This window comes from Notamacropus eugenii, chromosome 5, assembly GCF_028372415.1.
Source record: "Notamacropus eugenii isolate mMacEug1 chromosome 5, mMacEug1.pri_v2, whole genome shotgun sequence".
Taxonomy (NCBI): Eukaryota; Metazoa; Chordata; class Mammalia; order Diprotodontia; family Macropodidae; genus Notamacropus; species Notamacropus eugenii.
Genome location: NC_092876.1, coordinates 257,538,562 through 257,556,916, shown reverse-complemented (window position 1 = coordinate 257,556,916; position 18,355 = coordinate 257,538,562). Strand labels below are relative to the sequence as shown.

The window sequence follows — 18,355 nt, the reverse complement described above, 5'->3', positions numbered from 1 at the left end:
ATCTGATGAAAAAACTTTGTGAACTGATAGGCTATTGCAGTGATTATGATGCCTGGGCTAAATTTAAACCTGTGGTTCTTTCTAGTAAGCATCGGAATCCCAACTTTACAATTTTTCCTACAGGACCTTTCGGAATCATCAAAAACTAAACTGCTTGTATGTATGTGTACATATACAGAGGTATATTCCAAACAGAGAAAACAAGAAGAACATCACCATGGAGCAAGATAGGCAGATTATTATTTCATTAAGCATGTATGAATTGGGAAAAGGTCAAGTTATGCCTAATTTTTAGTTTTTTTCAAATCAGTTTGTTAATTTCATCAAGATTTAATGGTTTTCAGAAGGTTTTCATTATCTGACCAGATATGAAGTACGAATCCTGAGCAGTTCTAGTTTAGTAATTTTAATAATTTTCTGAATAATTTATAAGCTATTTTCATAGGTTCCCCTAAAGCAGGTGTGGTGAGCTGTTAGTCTGCTGAATAACTAGTACTCTCTTTACTTTCACCTAACTCACAAGGATACAACATTGCTGTAAAATTCTGTGGTAAAGATATAGTGGATTTATAGAAAGATGGTGGAATGGGGAATAACTCAACTCCTCAATTATGCCTCCTTCTTCATGGATAGATTAAAGTGACCTGAAATATAAAGAAAAAATTTTCTTTAAGTTAAATAATTGAAAAGTCATAAAGTAATTAGTGAAGTACCATAATTTTTTTGTTAAATTTTCTTCAATTAGTGAAAATACATGTCTTTCTCTCCAACTTCTCTCCCCTCCTACGCTGAAAATGTGTAGTCAAGCAAAATAAATTCTCACTTTGGCATTGTCTTAAAAAAAATATGTCTCAATATGTGCTCAGAGTTCATCCATCACCTCTCTGTAGAGGAAGTCATATTAGAGATTTCTACGGTAAGAATAATATATAGATAAAGAAAGGACAAAAAACCCAAGCAAGTAGAGGGAAAATCTCTCTAATGTTATGAACAAATGTTATATTATTAAAAGATCACTAAGAGAATTTACCGCCAGCAAAATAATTTTGATCAGAAACTAAAGTTCCACAAATGGACTTTGTGTAATGGTTGAATGCAGGAAAAATTCAGTAAATGTCTTTAAGACTGTATTAGAAAAATGGAGATCTGAGCTCTGGTAGCTTAAAAATAACATACCATTTTTCACCCATTTAGTCTTTTTATGGGTACAGTATTTCTTTATGTAGTTGAACTTGAGAATGCAACTGAGACCTGCAATCTGTACTTAGAATTTTCCATTTCTGGACCTAGTGGGAAATTCCTTCAACTCAGTAAGCTAAAAATCATCACCAAAAATTCTTGTAGTAGTCATTTATTAACAGGTTATGCAAACTTTATACAAAAATTCATATGTATACACACACACACACACACACACACACGTTGCAACTACAAATCAAAGGATGATCTTAATGCACATTAAGTTTGTTAGAACTCCCAGCTACAGTGTTTTCGTGCTAACATAATTGCAGACATTTATGTAGCATTTTACGTGTATTATTTCACTTGAATCTCACTTGACCACATGAAGTAGGAGCAATTATTATCTCCATTATACAAATGAGAAAACTGAGACTGTGAGGTCACACAGTTAATCATGGCTACACACATGTAGTAAGACCATCAACAGCCTCTACAGATGTGACAGTTATGTCATCATGTCTGTAATTCTTACTCTGTTGAATATTCGGAGATATTATAGCTAGCACTTACACAGGTGCTTTAAGGTTTGTAAAAGACTTTTCATGTTATTTCATTTTATTCTCACAACAACTGTACAAGGTAGTTGCTGTTATTATTTCCATTGCACAGATTAGGAAACTGAGGTGGAGAGCAATTAAATGACTTACCTAGGGTCATACAACTAAAAAAATCTTAAGTAGAATTCAAATTTGGGTCTTCCTAGCTCCAAGCCTAACACCATCCATTAAGTCATTTTGCTGTGAATAAAGGGTCTGTACAGATAAAGATTATGTTGATTTAATAGAAGTGGTAAAGAGACTAAATATGTATTTAACCCTTTGTCTCAACAGACAATTAAAAAAATGTCTCCAGCCTCCTTAAAGATCACATTAAGACAGATAATGGAAGGATCTTCCAAGAGCTTATCAGAAGTGTTTATTATGGAATACAGGCTGAGTCAAGCATGCATGGTAAGAATTTCTTAGTGCCTGGGAACTGTGGAAGTACAACATAGTCAACAGTCAGTAGAAGTTTATTAAGCACCTACTGTGTGCTCATCCATAGGAGTGACTGGCTTTGGTTACAGGGGGAGAATGCTCTTAGTACTAACATTCATGACTTTATATCAAGTAGTTATGTTCTCATGCAATAGCAAGTCTATATTATCTGTGAACAAAGAATTAATAGCATTTTTTTATTATTGAAAAATACTATTCTGAGTATATTTGAAAAGTAGATAGCATAATCATACATGCCACGTTCTTGTTGGCCTGTTTATTTTTTTTTAAAAGAAGACCCACGTTTGCATATTTAAGTATCTTACTGTCATGCCTCCCACCAGCGTAAGATCTTGACAGGCAGGATCCTCTCTGTATTTCTGGGTTGTGCCTGTTGAATGAACATTTTGCTGTAAAAGGAATGAAATCAGTCATTTTTGGAGATTTGTGATTATCACCAAAAAGACATGTATTGCTCAATGTATAACCCCATTCTGCCCCCTCAAAACAAAGTAACTCCTGGGGGGGGATTAAGAATTTAATTGACAATAAAAAGTAATCATTTGTTTTCCTCTTCTCTGCCACAATTTAGCCCAGTTCATGGCTAAAGGGGATACTTTTGTCTTTCATTTAATTAGAAACAAGATCATATTAACTATGTCTTGAAGATCTGATGTGTTTAAAAATGTTCATGATATTACATAAGTTCATCTCTATTTCTTTAACTTTCAGAGAGGCCATGACTTTTATGAAGGTGTTCGAGCAGGTGAGGAAACAATTATTTTTCCTTCTTTTTTTTTTTTTACTGGAAAACTTTTGTGGGATGACTGGACACAGTTTCAGTGATTCCAATTTTGTTGGCAACATCTAAAGCATCATAGTCTGGAGCAACATGGACATAGACCTTCTTCTCTCCATCAGACCGGATCAGTGTGTTGACCTTGGCCATGTTGATGTCATTCAGCTTCTTTACCACTTGATCTGATGATTGTTGGCCTTAATGTCCACAATGAAGACTAGGGTGTTGTGTCATCAGTCTTCTTCATAACAGATTCAGTGGTCAAGGGAAACTTCTTCATGGCATAGTGATCAAGCTTATTTCTTCAAGTGGCACTTTTCCAAGGGCACTTGGGCTGCCTTTGAAGTCTTAGTGTCTTTGGTCGCTGCCTAGGTGGGTGTTCTTTGCATCTTCTTTCTGTGGCAATAGACACCCTTCAACACCACCTTCTTGGCCTTCAGGGCCTTGGACTTGGCTTCTGTCTTGGCGGGGGGAGGGGGAACAACAACTTCCTTCTTCACCTTTGGTGCCATCTTGGAGGAAAGGGCAATTATTTTCTTTCTTGATGGATATAGAAAATTAAGATTAGGGTTAGGCTGGTAACTTGTGCTTTGGTCAGAGATGCTACCGTTTGTCAATGACAGTTTATCTCTTCTCAGGCTAGCAAGGTACTTCATCAGTACTGTTCATCGGATAGCTTAAAGGAGGACTCATCTTACAGTACTGAGTGTTTAAAAAATATAGCTCACCTGGTAACTACTGTGGCTGATGTTAAGAAAGCTAAACTTGCTCTTAGGGCCTAGTGCCCTGCCTCTGTTAAGTACAACATGAACTCATTAGACTTACTCATTTCACTGCTGTCCATCATACTAGGAACAACAGAAGGTGACTATGTAGGTGTGTGGGCATAGGCTTAATGGTGGAATCCTTATTTTCCTGTATTCTTTCACATACAGTCCAGAACAGAACTATTAACTAGTTGCCAATTGGTCACCCCTTTTATGTCCTCACTGTCCTCCAGTAGAGGATGTAGCCAAAGGTCACTAACGTGCCTCATGCCTGAAACTTTGAGGCACACACCACCTACTCCATTTTCTTTTTCCTACCTCCTACCCTTAATTATCCATGACTGCACTTCCTTCCTTTTTCCCAGTGATTTCAAGGCTTTAGAGAAATAAAAAGTAGTATTTTACTACAAAAGAAAGATTGGGGATGCTCACCTAGAAATGAGTCTCCTTCTCAGGAAGTTGCAATTCCTTCTGTTTTCTTGTCCAGGGGTTCCTAACCTTTTTAGTGTCACAGACCACTTTGGCAGTCTGACAAAGCTTATGGACCCCTTCTCAGAGTAATGTTTTTTGAAAAATCAAAATGGAAGGAAATCCTAAATTTTAGTTAGAAGTTAATGAAAGCAATGGGTAGCTAGGTGGTACAGTGGATAGGGCACTGGGCCTGGAATCAGAAAGATTCATCCTTCTGAATTCAAACCTGGCTTTGGGACCTTAAAAGTCAGACACCACTGATATGACTGAACAATAACAACAATGAAAGTAAAAATGTTATTTTATTTTATTTTGCTCATCCAAGTTCTTGGGTCCCTAAGGACACCAGGTAAGAATACCTGTTCTAGAATAAAATACAGACTCCTTTGTCCTTTAAAAGCCTACACAATCTGACCATGGCCCGCTTTTGTAGTCTTATTTCATATACACTGTGTTCCAGCCAAACTGGCTGACCTATTGTTTCTCATATATGACCTTACGTGCTTGTCTTTATGTCTTTGTATATGCTCATTGCATTCCCTCCCCACCTTTACTTCTTAGAATCCCCTACTCCCTTCAAAGCTCAGCTTAAGTACCATCTCCCATAGGAAACATATCTGGATGCCCTTCCATTAGAAATGACATTATATATTTTCTGTTTGATTTTCTGTATACATATTTGCCCCTGAGAGAAAATAATCACCTTGAAGAAAAAAGTATTTCATGTTTGTCTTTATTATCTCTAGGGCCTGGTACACAGGCAGTTAGTAAATGTTCACATTAACAGGATGAATAAAAGAGGAAAGAATCATAAAGACAGGGAAATTTTTGTATTAAAAGTTAGAGGGAGACAAAAGAGAAAATGGAAATGAAAGGAGGAAAAGGAAAAGAGGTAGAGAAAACATGGAATAGTGAAGGGATGAGTAGGAGGAAGAAGCAGGAGCTAGGACATGGGCAGGTGAGGGAGGAAGGGGAGGAAGAGACTGCTATTCATTCTTCTCTTTCCAGAAAAGGAAAGAGATGGGGGTGGGGTAGGATCCATGTGGTGAGACTAAGGATATTTTGAGACCACCTTTAGAAACATTGAAATTACGTTGATTCTACCCTAGATTATTAAAATGGGCAATATCTGCATTCTACATCATTAATTTTATTTCTACCATCCAGAAGAGGAAATTCAGAAACAACAGAAACTTTAGACATATTTAAACCTGAATAAATGAAACCAATGGCTTTGATAGTGCCTCTCTGTGTGCTAACTCAGCCACCTTTATGTTAACAAATTGTGGCATTTGTCAGTATTTTCGCAAAAAGGGACATGTGATAACATATGTTTTATAAGGCCAATTATTTCATAAATATACTCATTAATCAATAACTTTGTAACTCCTTAGATTCCGGGCCAGGCCTGGAAATATTTGTATTGACCTGAAAAGAATTTAAAGAATCTAACTTCCTAAAACACCAGGCTTTGGCATGTAAATGGTAAACAGTGATTCATTACCCCTTTAGAGTTCTCTCATATTTGTGGTGTAGAGCAGAAAGACAACAGTATTAAGTTAAAATGTGGAACTAGATGAACAGATGTACTATACCAGCTGTCCTTGTGAACATCCCCCTCTCAAAAGCCTGGCTTCATTTATAATTTACTTCAGAGCATAAGCAAAAAATGCTCATTTCTTTTAAAAGAAAAGCAGAGAAAATAAAATATCTACTCATAAAGCAAATTGGTTTAAACAGAAAAGTAGTCTTATAGCTTTTCTTATATTGAACATCTCCTGCATATATTGAAACCAAGTAAAATCATCATTCTTTATTCCTCTACTTTGATAGTTTGAAAGAATCATGATTTCATTGGTATGGGGATTGTTTCTTTTGACCCAACCACAACCCTCTACACATTAGTAAAGAGTCCTCATAAATTTTCTAGCCAAAAATTCTCCTTAATGGATACCATAAGCAGACTGTCTAAGTGAGCTTGGACAGGCCTCAGGTGACAAACACACTTTATTTTTTTGGAGGGGGGAAGGCAGGGCAGTTGAGGTTAAATGACTTGCCCAAGGTCATATAGCTAGTAAGTATCAGGTGTCTGAGGCTGGATTTGAAGGAGGTCCTCCTGACTCCAGGACTGGTGCTGTATTCACTGTGCCACCTAGCTGCCCCTCTAGCACACTTTAGTATGTAAGACTCACTGGCACTCATGCTTCCAGGTCATAATCTTGGAAAATCCAGGCCTACCTGCAATTGGGCACTACAGTGAGACGCTCAAAGCACATCTGGAACAAGCCCTGGAGCTTTGTCCCAGTGTGGCCAATTTAGAGAGTACAAGAATTTGGCACGTGTCCTTCAGTAGAATAGAACTGAATGGGTGGAGGCTTCCAGCTCTGATGCTGGCTGAGCAGTGATGAGTTTTAGCAACATAAGGTAGCAGACTGGAGTTTTTTGTACCCCCTTTTTTCTCCTTCTGTTCCATAAAGAAATTTCCAATCTAACATGTTCCTTTGTTAGGGCTTTTCCTTCCCTCTTCTTCCTCTCTCCTGCACTTACTTCCTCCACAAGCAGAGCAGCAGCACCTGGCCCAGGTGAATCATTTCCTTTTCATGAAGGAAGAAGCCTCATTGAATCTCTGTTGGAGCAGAAAGACTGTAGGACCCCAAATCCTGTAGCTCAGTGAGACTTTCTGAGGCCTCTTACAGCTCTGTGATTCTGCTCCCTAAGCCACTGTAGTAATTACTTTATCTCAGTTGCTCCTTGTATTATTTTCATCTAAGGATCTACCGAGTCAATTTGATACCTATCGTTCTACTTCATCAGTTTGGGGTCAGTTGCCCCAACTGCTGACATTTCTGGGTATGACTGTGTTTACTCCTTTACTTCTTGTATAGAAGTCTGTCATGATTATGAGAGAGTCCATTGACTACCTCAGTTGTACTAAGTGGAACATTCTGACCCATTTATACTCCACAGAAACTTCTTCCTTAATACAATTTTATAAAATAAAGGTATTGTTCTGGCAGTGCTGCACAGAATAGCCCTCTTATCCCTGGTTGCAGGAAAAAATAAAAGCAGGTCATGTCAGCAGAACTGGTAAGCCAGCACATGTTTCATAATGGAATATGACCCAATAGGCAATTTATGGGATGCTCTCCAAAAGCTAAGTCAATAGGTGAGGTGAGGAATTAATCACAGGGAATATAGATGCTGCTATTTAAGCTAAAGAAAGGGAAGGGTCAAAATCTGGTGAATTCTGCCCTTTTGCTTTTATATTTTGGAAAACATGAAAATGATTTGTGTTACTTTATTACAATATTTTGAAATTTAGCATAATCTTAAGAAAATAATGGGATTATCCAACACTCTTACTGGGGAAGAAATGTCGAAGTAGAAAAGAGGATATTCAGATTGTCCTGTTTTATCTTTATTTCTTCTTTCTGTCTTTCCTTCCTTCCCTTCATTCTCTAGGAGCTAGCTGCCTTTGTGTGCCTACTTAGATTTGGGGGAAGGGATACACACACACACATGACATATATACATATATGTGTGCACATGTATATGGTATATACATACATGTATCTTATATATATTTTTCTTTTCACATAGAAGAATCTCAAACTGTCCAACTGAAACATGAGACCCCTAAGGGAACAACAGTTCTGAACTGCGACATTTGCCTTTTTTCAGTACTGTTCAAATTCCTCACAGCATTAGTGCTGGGCACATGCCTGCCTCCTCTTCTCCGACTTCTCCTTGCAGATATAACAAAGGGACTGCCTCAGTCTGCAGTCCCTTGAGGGGATAGTATGTAGCTATGCTGAGTGATGACTGTAATGAAATAGGAGGAATGGTGGAGACGTAGAGAGAACTGAGAATGAGTTGCAGGGTTCGCTTTTGAGGGAAAAAATTCACCCCATTTGATTATGCACAAGGATGCCAGGATATGATTTCCTTAGGATGGCAGTTGCTTTTCTGAAAGTGCAGAATAGGAAGCTCTCCCTGTACGTTTTTATGAACTGATGAAAGCTCTGGTTTCAGTGTAGCCTGAGGCAGGCACAGCAGTTCTCAGCATCCCAAAAGGGGCTCATCTAAAGGAAGCCCTTATTCTGTAAACTTCTTTCTTTTCAGTATGGAAATTATTGCACTTGTTTATTTTAAATGTAACGAGCACTCACCTTACACTTGAGCTTATTCCTTTTCATTCCAAATTCAAAATGGGTTTAGGTAAAACATTTTGCATTTTTTTGGTAGGAATTCCTGTTAAATCAACATGTTTGTTATATTTCATCACTGGAAATCTCTTGCTATTTATTATTTTAAAAATCTTGTATAAGCCCTAATTACTTAGGAAATTCATTCTTTCCTGTTCATATTCTACCACAACAAATAAACCATTAAAAAAAAAGTCCTCCCCTGTAATAGAAACCTTCCCTTATAACAAAGAAAAAATGATTGAGCAAAACAAATTGTGACTGTGACCGCATAACCAATCTACTCTGGTAGTATATTCTCCCTACCTCATTATCTAGAGGAAGGAGGTATGTTTTATCTGTCTTCAGGAATCTCTGAGGGCCGTTGCATTTAATCTGAGCTCACCTGCCTCTTCGGACATTTTAGTGTTGCTTTCATTTATGCTAGTGTCATTATGCACATTCTTCTTCTGTTTCTACTTTCTTTTTTCTTCATATCACTTTCATTTCCAAATATCTCCTCTGCCCTGCTCCCAAAATAACCTCTTGTTGTAAAAAAGAATACAAAGGGGAGAGGGAATAAAAGGAGTTCAGCAAAATTAAATGACCCATCAAGAGCCTGACATTGTATGCCATGTTCCACACCTACTCCGCAGAGAATGGAGGAAGGCACATTTTTCTCACTTTTGGGGGGCCCAACTTGGTTATTGTAATTAGGAAAAGAAAGAAAGGGAAGAGAACAAACACTTATTAAGTGACTACTGTTTGTCAGACATTGTGCTAAGTGCTTTACAAAAATTATCCCAGCAAGCCTGGGAGGTAAGTATTATTATCACCATCAGACAGTTGAGGAAAATGAGACAAAGGTTAAGCGACTTTCTAGGGTCACACTCTGGTAAATGTCTGAGGCCAAATTTGAATTCAGGTCTTCCTGACTTCATGCACAGCTCTCTATCCGCTGTGCCACCTTGCTACCCCTAAATTACACAGTATTGAATGTTTTTCCTCTTTCCGTGTACAATATTGGTCATTGTGTATATCGTTTTCCAGGTTCTGCTTTCTTCACTTTGCGTTAGTTTATACAGATCTTGCCATGTTTCTTTGAATTCCTCATATTTGTCATTTCTTAGAGTACAATGATATTTTAATGCCTTCCAGTCACAGCATAGTTTGTTTAGTTCTTTGTCATTTGATGGCCTCCAACTTTGTTTCCAATTTTATTCTACCATAGAAAGTGCTATGTCTATTTAGGGAATTGTGCAGTGACAGACTTAGACACCCCTACAGATGTGCATACACCTTTGTTTTTCTGTCATGTCTTCCTTGGAAGAGATTCTCATTAGTGAGATTGCTCTGTTGTTGGATATGAACAGTTTAATAACTTTTATCAGACCATTCCAAACTGCTTTTCAGGAGTGTTGGTCCAATTCACAGTTCTTCCAGCAGTGCCTTCATGTGCCTATATTCCCATCCATCTCTGCGCCCCCCCCCCCCCCATCATTATTTCTCAGTTTTAGTCAGTTGACCTGTCAACAAGCCAGTATATCTGTAAGCATTTATTAAGTACCTGTGATGTACCAAGCATTTAGCTGGGGTTACAAAGAAAGTCAAAAATTAATTGCTGCTCTAAAGGGACTCAAAGTCTAATGGGGGAGATAACATAAAAGCAATAATATGTAGACAAGATATATACAGGATAAAATGGAGAAAATTAACTGAGGAAAGGCACTAGTATTAAGGGGAATCAAGAAAGGTTTCTTGTAGAAGATGGAATTTTAACTGGGATTTGAAGGAAGCTAGGAAAGCCAGTAGGCAGAGATAAGGAGGAATAGTGTTTCAGGCCTAGGGGACAGACAGTGAAAATGCCTGGAGGCTGGAGATAGAGTCTGTTCTATGAGGAATAGCAAGGAGATCTGTGTCATTGGATCTGAATTTATGGAGTGTCTACTGTGTGCCAGAAACTGCAGATTATTTGTTGCTGTTCAGTTGTTTCACTCGTGTTTGACTCTTCATGACCTGGTTTAGGGTTTTTCTTGGCAGAGACACTGAAGTGGTTTGCCATTTCCTTCTCCAGCTCATTTTACAAAGGAGGAAACTGAGGTAAACAGGGTTAAGTGACTTGCCCAGGGTCACACAGCTAGGAAGTGTCTAAGACTGGATTTGAACTCAGGAAGATGTGTCTTCCTGACTTCAGGTCTAGCATTTTGTCCACTGTGCCACCTAGTTGCAGATAAAAATACAAAAAAGAAGAAGAAATAATCTCTACTCCTGAGCTTATATCCTAGAAACATAGATTAGTATATTCAGAATAAATATAGAGAATAAATACAGAGTAGTTGAGTTGAAGGCAATTTGGGAAGATGGACAAAAATTAAGCAACCAATAAAAATTTATTAAATGCCTACTATGTGCCAGGCACTGTACTAAGCTCCTGCAGATACAAAAGGAGGCAAAAGACAGTCCCTGGCCTCAAGAACTGTACAGTCTAATGGGGGAAATGGAAAACAAAAAATAAATACACACAAGCTTATCTACAGGATAGGAATAACAGAACACTAGGCGCTAGGATTAAGAAGGTTGAGAAAGGTTTCCTGTACTAGATGGGATTTTAGTTGGGACTTAAAGGACCATGGAAGCCAGCAGGGGGAGATGAGGAGAGGGGCATTCCAGGCAGGGGAGATAGCCAGAGAAAATGCCTGGAGCTGAGAAATGGAATGTCTCATCTTGGTCGTGGCATAGCAAGGAAACCAGTGTCCCTGGATCACAGAGTACAGGTGGGGAGTAACATAGAAGAAGAAAGGAAGAGGGGTCTAGGTTATGAAAGGTTTGAAGGACAAATAGAACATCTTGTATTTGTTTCTGGAGGTGATAGGAAGAGTTTATAAAGTAGAGGACTGACATAGTCAAACTTGCATTTTAGGCTGAATGGAGGACTAATTGAGGAGAGACTTGAGAAAGGCAGACCCACCAGCAGCTACTGCAGTAGTCCAGGTGTGAGGTGATGAGGGCCTGTACCAGGGTAGGGGCAGTGTCAGAGGTGAGAAGGGGGCATATTCAAGAGATGCTGCAAAAGTGAAACTGATAAGTCTTGGCAACAAATTGGATATGGGAAGTGAGAATGAGGAGTTGAGATTGTGAGCCTGAGAGGAAGGGAGGGTGTTGTTACCCTACAGCAGTCAGGAAGGTAGCTGGGGGAAAAGATTTCAAAAGGAAAAATATTGAGTTCTGTTTTGGATGTATTGAGTTTTTAGACTCTTATTGGACATCTAGGGCAGGTAGATGGTACAGTAGATAGAGTGCCAGGCCTGGCATCAAGAAGACCTGAGTTCAAATTCAGCTTCATACACTTACTAACTGTGTGACCTGAGGTAAGTCTGACCACCCTGTTTGCCTCAGTTTTCTCATCTGTAAAATGAGTGGGAGAAGGAAATGGCAAAACACTCCAGTACTTTTCCACGAAAACCCCAAATGGGGTCATGAAAAGTTGGACGTGACTGAAATGACTCAACAGCAGCAACAACTGGACATCCAATTTGAGATGTCTGAAAGTCAGTTGGAAATGTGACGGGAGAGTGGCAGAGAGGTTGGGACAAGATAGGCAGGTTTGAGAATTGTCAGCTTGGAGATGGTAATTAAATCCATGGAAGCTGATGAGATGACCAAGTATAGCAGTGTAGAGGGAGAAGAAGAGAAGGATCCAACCAGAGACACTAAGAAGAATGGGTCAGTTAGGTAGGAGGAGAACCAAGAGAAGGGCAGTGTCCTGAAAACCTAGAGAAGAGAATAGCAAGGAGGAAAGGGTGACCAGCAGTGTGCAAGGCTTCAGGGGAGTCAAGAAGAATGAGGCTTGAGAGAAGGCCATTGGGTTTGGTACCAAAATCACTGGTAACTTTGGAGAGAGCAGTTTTGATGGAATGATGGAAGTTGAAAGTCAAATTGTAAGGGGTTAAGAAAAGAATAAGAGGAAAGAAAGTGGTGGCACCTGTTGCAGATAGGCCTTGTCATGGAGTTTAGCCACAAAGGGTAGAAGAGTTATAAAACTCTAGTTAGCAGAATTGGAAGAATCAAGTGAAGATTTCTTTTTTCAGGATAGGCAATAGGGAATGAACTATTGACAAGGAGAGATTGAAAGTAAGAGATAAAGAAGGGCTAGTCTTTTGGAGGAGATGGGATGGAATGGGATCACTTGAGCAGGGAAAAAGCTGAGCCTTGGAAGGAGTAAGGCTAACTCATCATGTGAGAGGGGGGTGAAGGAGGATATAATGGCAGAAAGCCTCTAAATAATAAGAGATGGCTAAGGGAGCAGGAGAGGGAGCTCATGGTGAATGGGCTTGATTGGTTTTTTTTCACTTGAGGAGAGGCCTCAGGAATGATTTAATGTAAAAGATGGTTCTTGAACTGGGTCATGAGTGAAGAGAGGGATGCTATGAGGCAGAGATCAGGAGAAAATGCATTCTGGATGTAGGGGAAGGCCAATGCAAAGGCAAGTTTAGCTGGATTGCAGAGTACAGGAATGGCGCTGGAAGGGTAGGTTGTAAAGAGTTTCAAAAGCTAAACAAAAAAGTTTGTATTTTATCCTAGAGACTGTGGGAAGCCACTGGGGTTTATTGAGTAGTACATCTGAAGTCAGATAGTACTTAGGTAGATGAGTAGTCAGATTTATACTTAAAGAAACATCGTTTTGGCAGCAGTGTAGAGGTGGTCTAAAGTAGAGGAGAGGCTTAAGGCAGGGAGATCAATTGAGTGTGTTTTGATCATCTAGATGAGAGACGCCAAGGTCCTGAATTAAGGTGGCAGTGGTGTGAGTAGAGAGAAGAGGTCTTGATAGTATGATATATGTGTTGTGGAGGTAGAAGTGGCAACTGATTGGATATGTGGGATGAGGAAAAATGGGGAATTTGCTAAAGTAATGAACTTGAGAAACTGGAAGGATGGTGGTAACTTGAATAGAAATAGGAAAGTTTGGAAGAGGAAAAGATTTTGGGAGAAAAAGTTTAGTTTCAGACGTGTTGAGTTTAAGATATTGCCAAGATGTCTAATTTGAAATGTCCAATGTGAGGTGATGTGAGACTGAAGCTCAGGGGAGAGACTGAGTGTGGCTAGATATGAGTCATCCACATAAAGATGATAATTAAACCCATGAGAGCTGATGATGTAATAGGAAACAGAGACAGAGAAAGACAAAGACAGAAGAGGGCCTAGGAAAGAGCCTTGGAGAACACCCACAATTATGGGGTTGTGTGATAAGAATGATGAGCCAAGAGAGTGGTTGAGTACAAGAACACCAAGAGAGAGTAGAGTATAGTGTCATGAAAATACAGAAAGGAGAGAATATCCAGGAGGAGAGTTTTGGCAAGTGTCAGATACAGCATATAAATCAACAATGATAAGAACTGAGAAAGGACACTCAAATTGGGCAATTAGGATATCACTGGTAACTTTGGAGATAGCAATTTAAGTCAGATGATAAGGTTGGAAGCCAGATTGCAGAAGGTATAGAAGACAGTGAAAGGAGAGAAAGAGGCAGGGAGTGTAGAAAACTTTTCTTTTAGGAGTATAACAGAAAAAAGGACGAGAGAAATAACAGCTTGAGGGAATGGTAGAGTCAAGAAAAGGTTTTGTGAAGATGAGAGAGACTTGGGCATTGTTGAAAGCAGTAGGGAAGGAGCTAGTAGGTAAGGAGAAGTTGAAGATTGGAGAGAGCTGGGATGTTTGAAGTTGTCACCTACAAAAGAAGGCAGGAGAAGATGGGATCATGGCAAGAGAAGTTGGCCTTGGTAAGAAGAAAAGCCCACTTCATTGCCAGGCCCTGGGGAAAGATAGGGTAGGGGAAGATGTCTAGTGGTTTTGAGATGAAGAGAATGGGATAAGGGGCTTCAGTTGTCTCAGAGTCAAAATCCTTAGCTGAGAGAAGAGGGGTAGAGTTTGGGAGAGGAAAAAAAGATTGTAAATAGATTCTGTGGGGAGAGTGAGATAGAGAATCAGTCTATGAGGAATAAAAGATCTTTGATGCAGTGACAGCCCAGTTGAAGTTGAATAACATAAATGTACAATGTACCCAGTCAGAACAGTTGTGTGATTTCTTATAGAGTTCTGTTCAGCCTGAGAATTAGGAAGAGTGCAAGATGAAACCTCACATTTTAATTTACATTTTCACTTAGTTATTTGGAACAGTTTTTCATAAGGTTATTTATAGTTTTAGTTTTTCTTTTCCTCATAACTTTTGACTACTTAATATGTTAATCTTGGTTATATGTTTGTGTCAGTTCATTATTTATCAAAGACACCAGACTTATATAAATCCTTTGCATATTCTAACACAATTAATTAACTATTGCTTAAAAAATAATGAGCATCATATACACAAAAAATTATATAGGAATTCCCTGTAAACAAATTCTGGCCTAGTAGCTTTTTTTCCCTTCACATTTTTTTTTTTTACTTTGAAAGATTTAATTATTTTCCTTTATCAGCATTTCAGAACTAGTACTTTCTTTGCTCATTTTATACATGGCATAGAGTAGATATGATCACCAACAAACTGAACCCATTGGGTTCAAGTCACTAAAATTAGAGATGAGATGTTTCTCAATGGCAGAAGTTGCCAGGTGGCCTTTAATGCTCTAAGCAAAATTGCAAAGTAAATCTGTTAGCATTTATTGAGATACTACCTAAATGCTAGTGATACAAAGAAAGGCAAAATCCCTTACCTTCTATCCTCAAGGAGCTCGTATTCTAAAGGGGTAGACAACAAGCAAGTCATGTACATAGAGGATATATACAGAGTAAATTGGAGATAATCTTAGAGGGAAGGCAATTAGCCAGGAGCAGGGGTAAAGGGGGGTAAGAAGAGGAAAGAGGAGGATGATCAGAAAAGGAAGGGCATCTTACAGGAGGTTGATTTGAGCTGAGTCTTAAAGAAAAACAGGGGAGCCAGGAAGGAGGTAGAGATGACAAAGGGAAAGGACATTCTAGGCTTGAGGGTGAGCCAATGGGAAGGTTCGTAAGTGAAGAGATAGTTGGTTTCCTGATGTTTCTGTGTCTGTATATGTACATGTACACATCCATATACATATCTCTGTATCTCCCTATTCTCTCTTAGGATTGCTCCCCAAGCACTCAGCACCCTGTTGCTGTCCTCCAGCATCCAAAGCTGCTATGTCCACTCTCAAATGTCTCTTGCTCTAAAATTGTTCCCCCCTATATTCTTAGACTTTAGGGTCTTAGAGAACATGTTCTCTAAGACCCTCATTTTTTAAGTGAGGAAACAGAAAAATTAAGGTACTTGCCAAGGGGCACAGTTATCTCATGGCAGAGCAAGGCCTTTCATCTAAAATATTCTATAGATCTGTGAGTTCTTAGGTTAGAAGAAGTAAACCAAGAAGAAAAACATTCTCAAAGGGTACAGGAAAATTAAAATAGAGTAAGAGGGTTGGAGAATATAAAAACATGATAGCAAAGAAGAAAGAGAAGTAGCTGCATACCACTGCCAGTCTGACAAATATGGGACTGTTCACACTGGGAGTACATTTGGACTGACTTATGAAGGGAGAGCAGCCACCGCTGCCTAGAATTAAAAAAGGATCTACAAGTAGCAGTGGGTGGCCTTGGGAGAAAGATGGGGGTGGTGGTTGGTAACTTTTCCATAAAGAGTACATAGGATTGCCCTTGTCACTTAGTATCTCTGATGATGGGGGGGAGGAAATGGATCCAATGAGGGGCATGTGTGTTTTTGTCATTTCTTCCAGGTGGAGTTGAGAACTTTGGAGGACTGAGGAGGATATAGTAATGAATAGCTGATTACACAGAGGGCATCAGAAGATACTGGGTTTTCTAGAATATCTCAAGATACTGCAGTGATGACCTGTCTTATAGTCTGGTTTCTTTTAACTTAGAGGAAATGATGTGCATAACTGCTGTTCCCCTAGACCTTATTCTGGTGAACAGGGAGAGGACCTAATTGGTGAAGTAGGAGTAACTAGAACTTTGGAAACAAAAGTTATCATGCCATGTTAGAGCTTGTGGTAACTAAGGAGGGAGATACCAAGCAGATTAGGCATGCACCCTAGACTTTAGGAGAGCAGATTTCAGAGAGTTCAGTGAAATGAACACATCATCTGAGGTCCCATTGCTGGGGCTACAGATACAATAAGGCAGCCTCTGTCCTCAAGGGGCTTATAATCAGTACGTAAAGGGGAGCAGGAAAGTTAGTGGAAAGGCAGAATGCAAATCATGCAGAGTGGTCTGGTTTGGAAATGGTGACCAGGAAATGATGGGGAAATCCAGTTCTGGGTGAGATATAGTGAATAATCACCTGCCATCTCAGGGACATAAAGTCAAGTTGCTGATTGGGGGAATAAGAGAATAAATATTTGACCAAAGTGTAGACAGCATGGTGTGGAGATAGCCAAAGAGGCTAAGAACATATATAAATCTTTATATGTAGTAGATAATATATTATGTAATAATTGTCACATTCAGCATAACTAGTTATGTTTCCTTCTATCTGTTCAATGACACAGATAACATTGTATATTGTTTCTAAAACAAATTGTAACTAATGATTCTTGCCTTTATCCAACTAATGTGTAATAACTACTCTCCAAAACAAAGACTTTGTTAATTCTGATATGTTCCCTTTCTAACCTTGAAGAAAGCTAAATTTTGATGTTGGTACCATTGATTCGAGTAGTTATTGGGAGGTACACAATTTCCTTATGTCTTTAGATGGGCTTAACACCTTTGGCTTAAGAGGATTAAAAACATGCTCCAAATATTCCATCAGAACACTCAGAACTTGAGAATGTCAAGGTCTTTCAGAGTTCAACCTAGAAAACGACTTATAAGTAAACACAATCAAGGCATATTTTTTAGGAGAAGAGGTACTGTAAGAAGATGAGTAGTTTCTGCATCTTTGGTAATTAAAGTCTGGCATGGATATGTAAAGATTTATTATATCTTCCTTTTTCTTGGCAGTTTTAGTTGACAAAGACCAGAATCCTAAGTGGAAGCCGGCCAGATTAGAAGAAATAACTGATGAATTTCTGAATGACTGCTTTAAGTCTTTGGGAAGTAGTGATCTTAAATTATAACTGCAGTGGCTGACCTTTCTCAGAGCTTATTATGAGCAGACAAATAAGAAAGATGGAAAGTAGACACTCTGGATTGGAAAATCAGCTCAATTGGACATAGGTTTGTTTTTTTCTATGATAGTGATAATCTATTCATTGATTATCTTATGTAGTGTTACAAGCAGACAATATTGAATAAAGATTCTTGAAAAGATTGTGATATTTTGATTGTGGTTTTATGGTGTTTCTCAGTTTTCGCTTCAGGTAAAGGTAAAATTATTGCATTTTGTCATGCTTTAAATTAAAAATATTTGAGGGATAAAACCTTTAACATGATCATATGTTATTCTTGGTGATTCTTGACCTCTCTGCAGCAGTAACACTTGCAACTCTGTCTTCCTAGCCATTTTCTCCTCTCCAGGTTTCTGTGTGGTTTCTGAGTGACACCTCTCCCTCTTAGTTGTCCTTGCGCCTGTCTGGCCACTCCTCAGTTTCTTTCACTAGATCATTATCAACACCCTCCCTTCTATGTATGGAGGTACCTCAAGTCTCTGTCCTGGATCTTCTTTTCTTTCCCTCTGAACCATCTCAGTGATTTCATCAGCTCATGGGGTCAATAATTATTGCAATGCAGAGGATCCAACTCTACACTGTCTTCTGAGTTCCAGTCCCACATCAACAACTATCTGTGGGATATTTCTAAATGGACATCATGTAGACATTTCAAACCCAACCCTCTTCCTCATTTTCCTGTTCTGTTGAGGGCACCATCATCCTTCTAATCATTCTGGGTTTCAACCTCAGCACCATCCTTGATTCTTTACTCTCTAACACCTATATCTAA

The 18,355-nt window shown here is 38.9% G+C and overlaps 1 protein-coding gene across 9 annotated transcripts in view; it reads left to right on the top strand.

Annotated features, from left to right (window-relative positions):
• HIBCH (3-hydroxyisobutyryl-CoA hydrolase) overlaps positions 1–18,355 on the top strand; it is a 150,911-nt gene that overhangs the window by 125,003 nt on the left and 7,553 nt on the right. For 5 of the 9 annotated variants that reach the window (XM_072612663.1, XM_072612667.1, XM_072612666.1 and 2 more), the window contains 2 exons: positions 2,073–2,192; positions 2,952–2,985. In XM_072612663.1, the coding sequence (XP_072468764.1) occupies positions 2,073–2,192; positions 2,952–2,985 (154 nt within the window). Of the gene's footprint in view, positions 1–2,072; positions 2,193–2,951; positions 2,986–16,188; positions 17,107–17,416; positions 17,727–18,355 lie in introns of those variants that run through there. The other 4 variants (XM_072612664.1, XM_072612671.1, XM_072612670.1 and 1 more) reach the window with 2 other exon arrangements.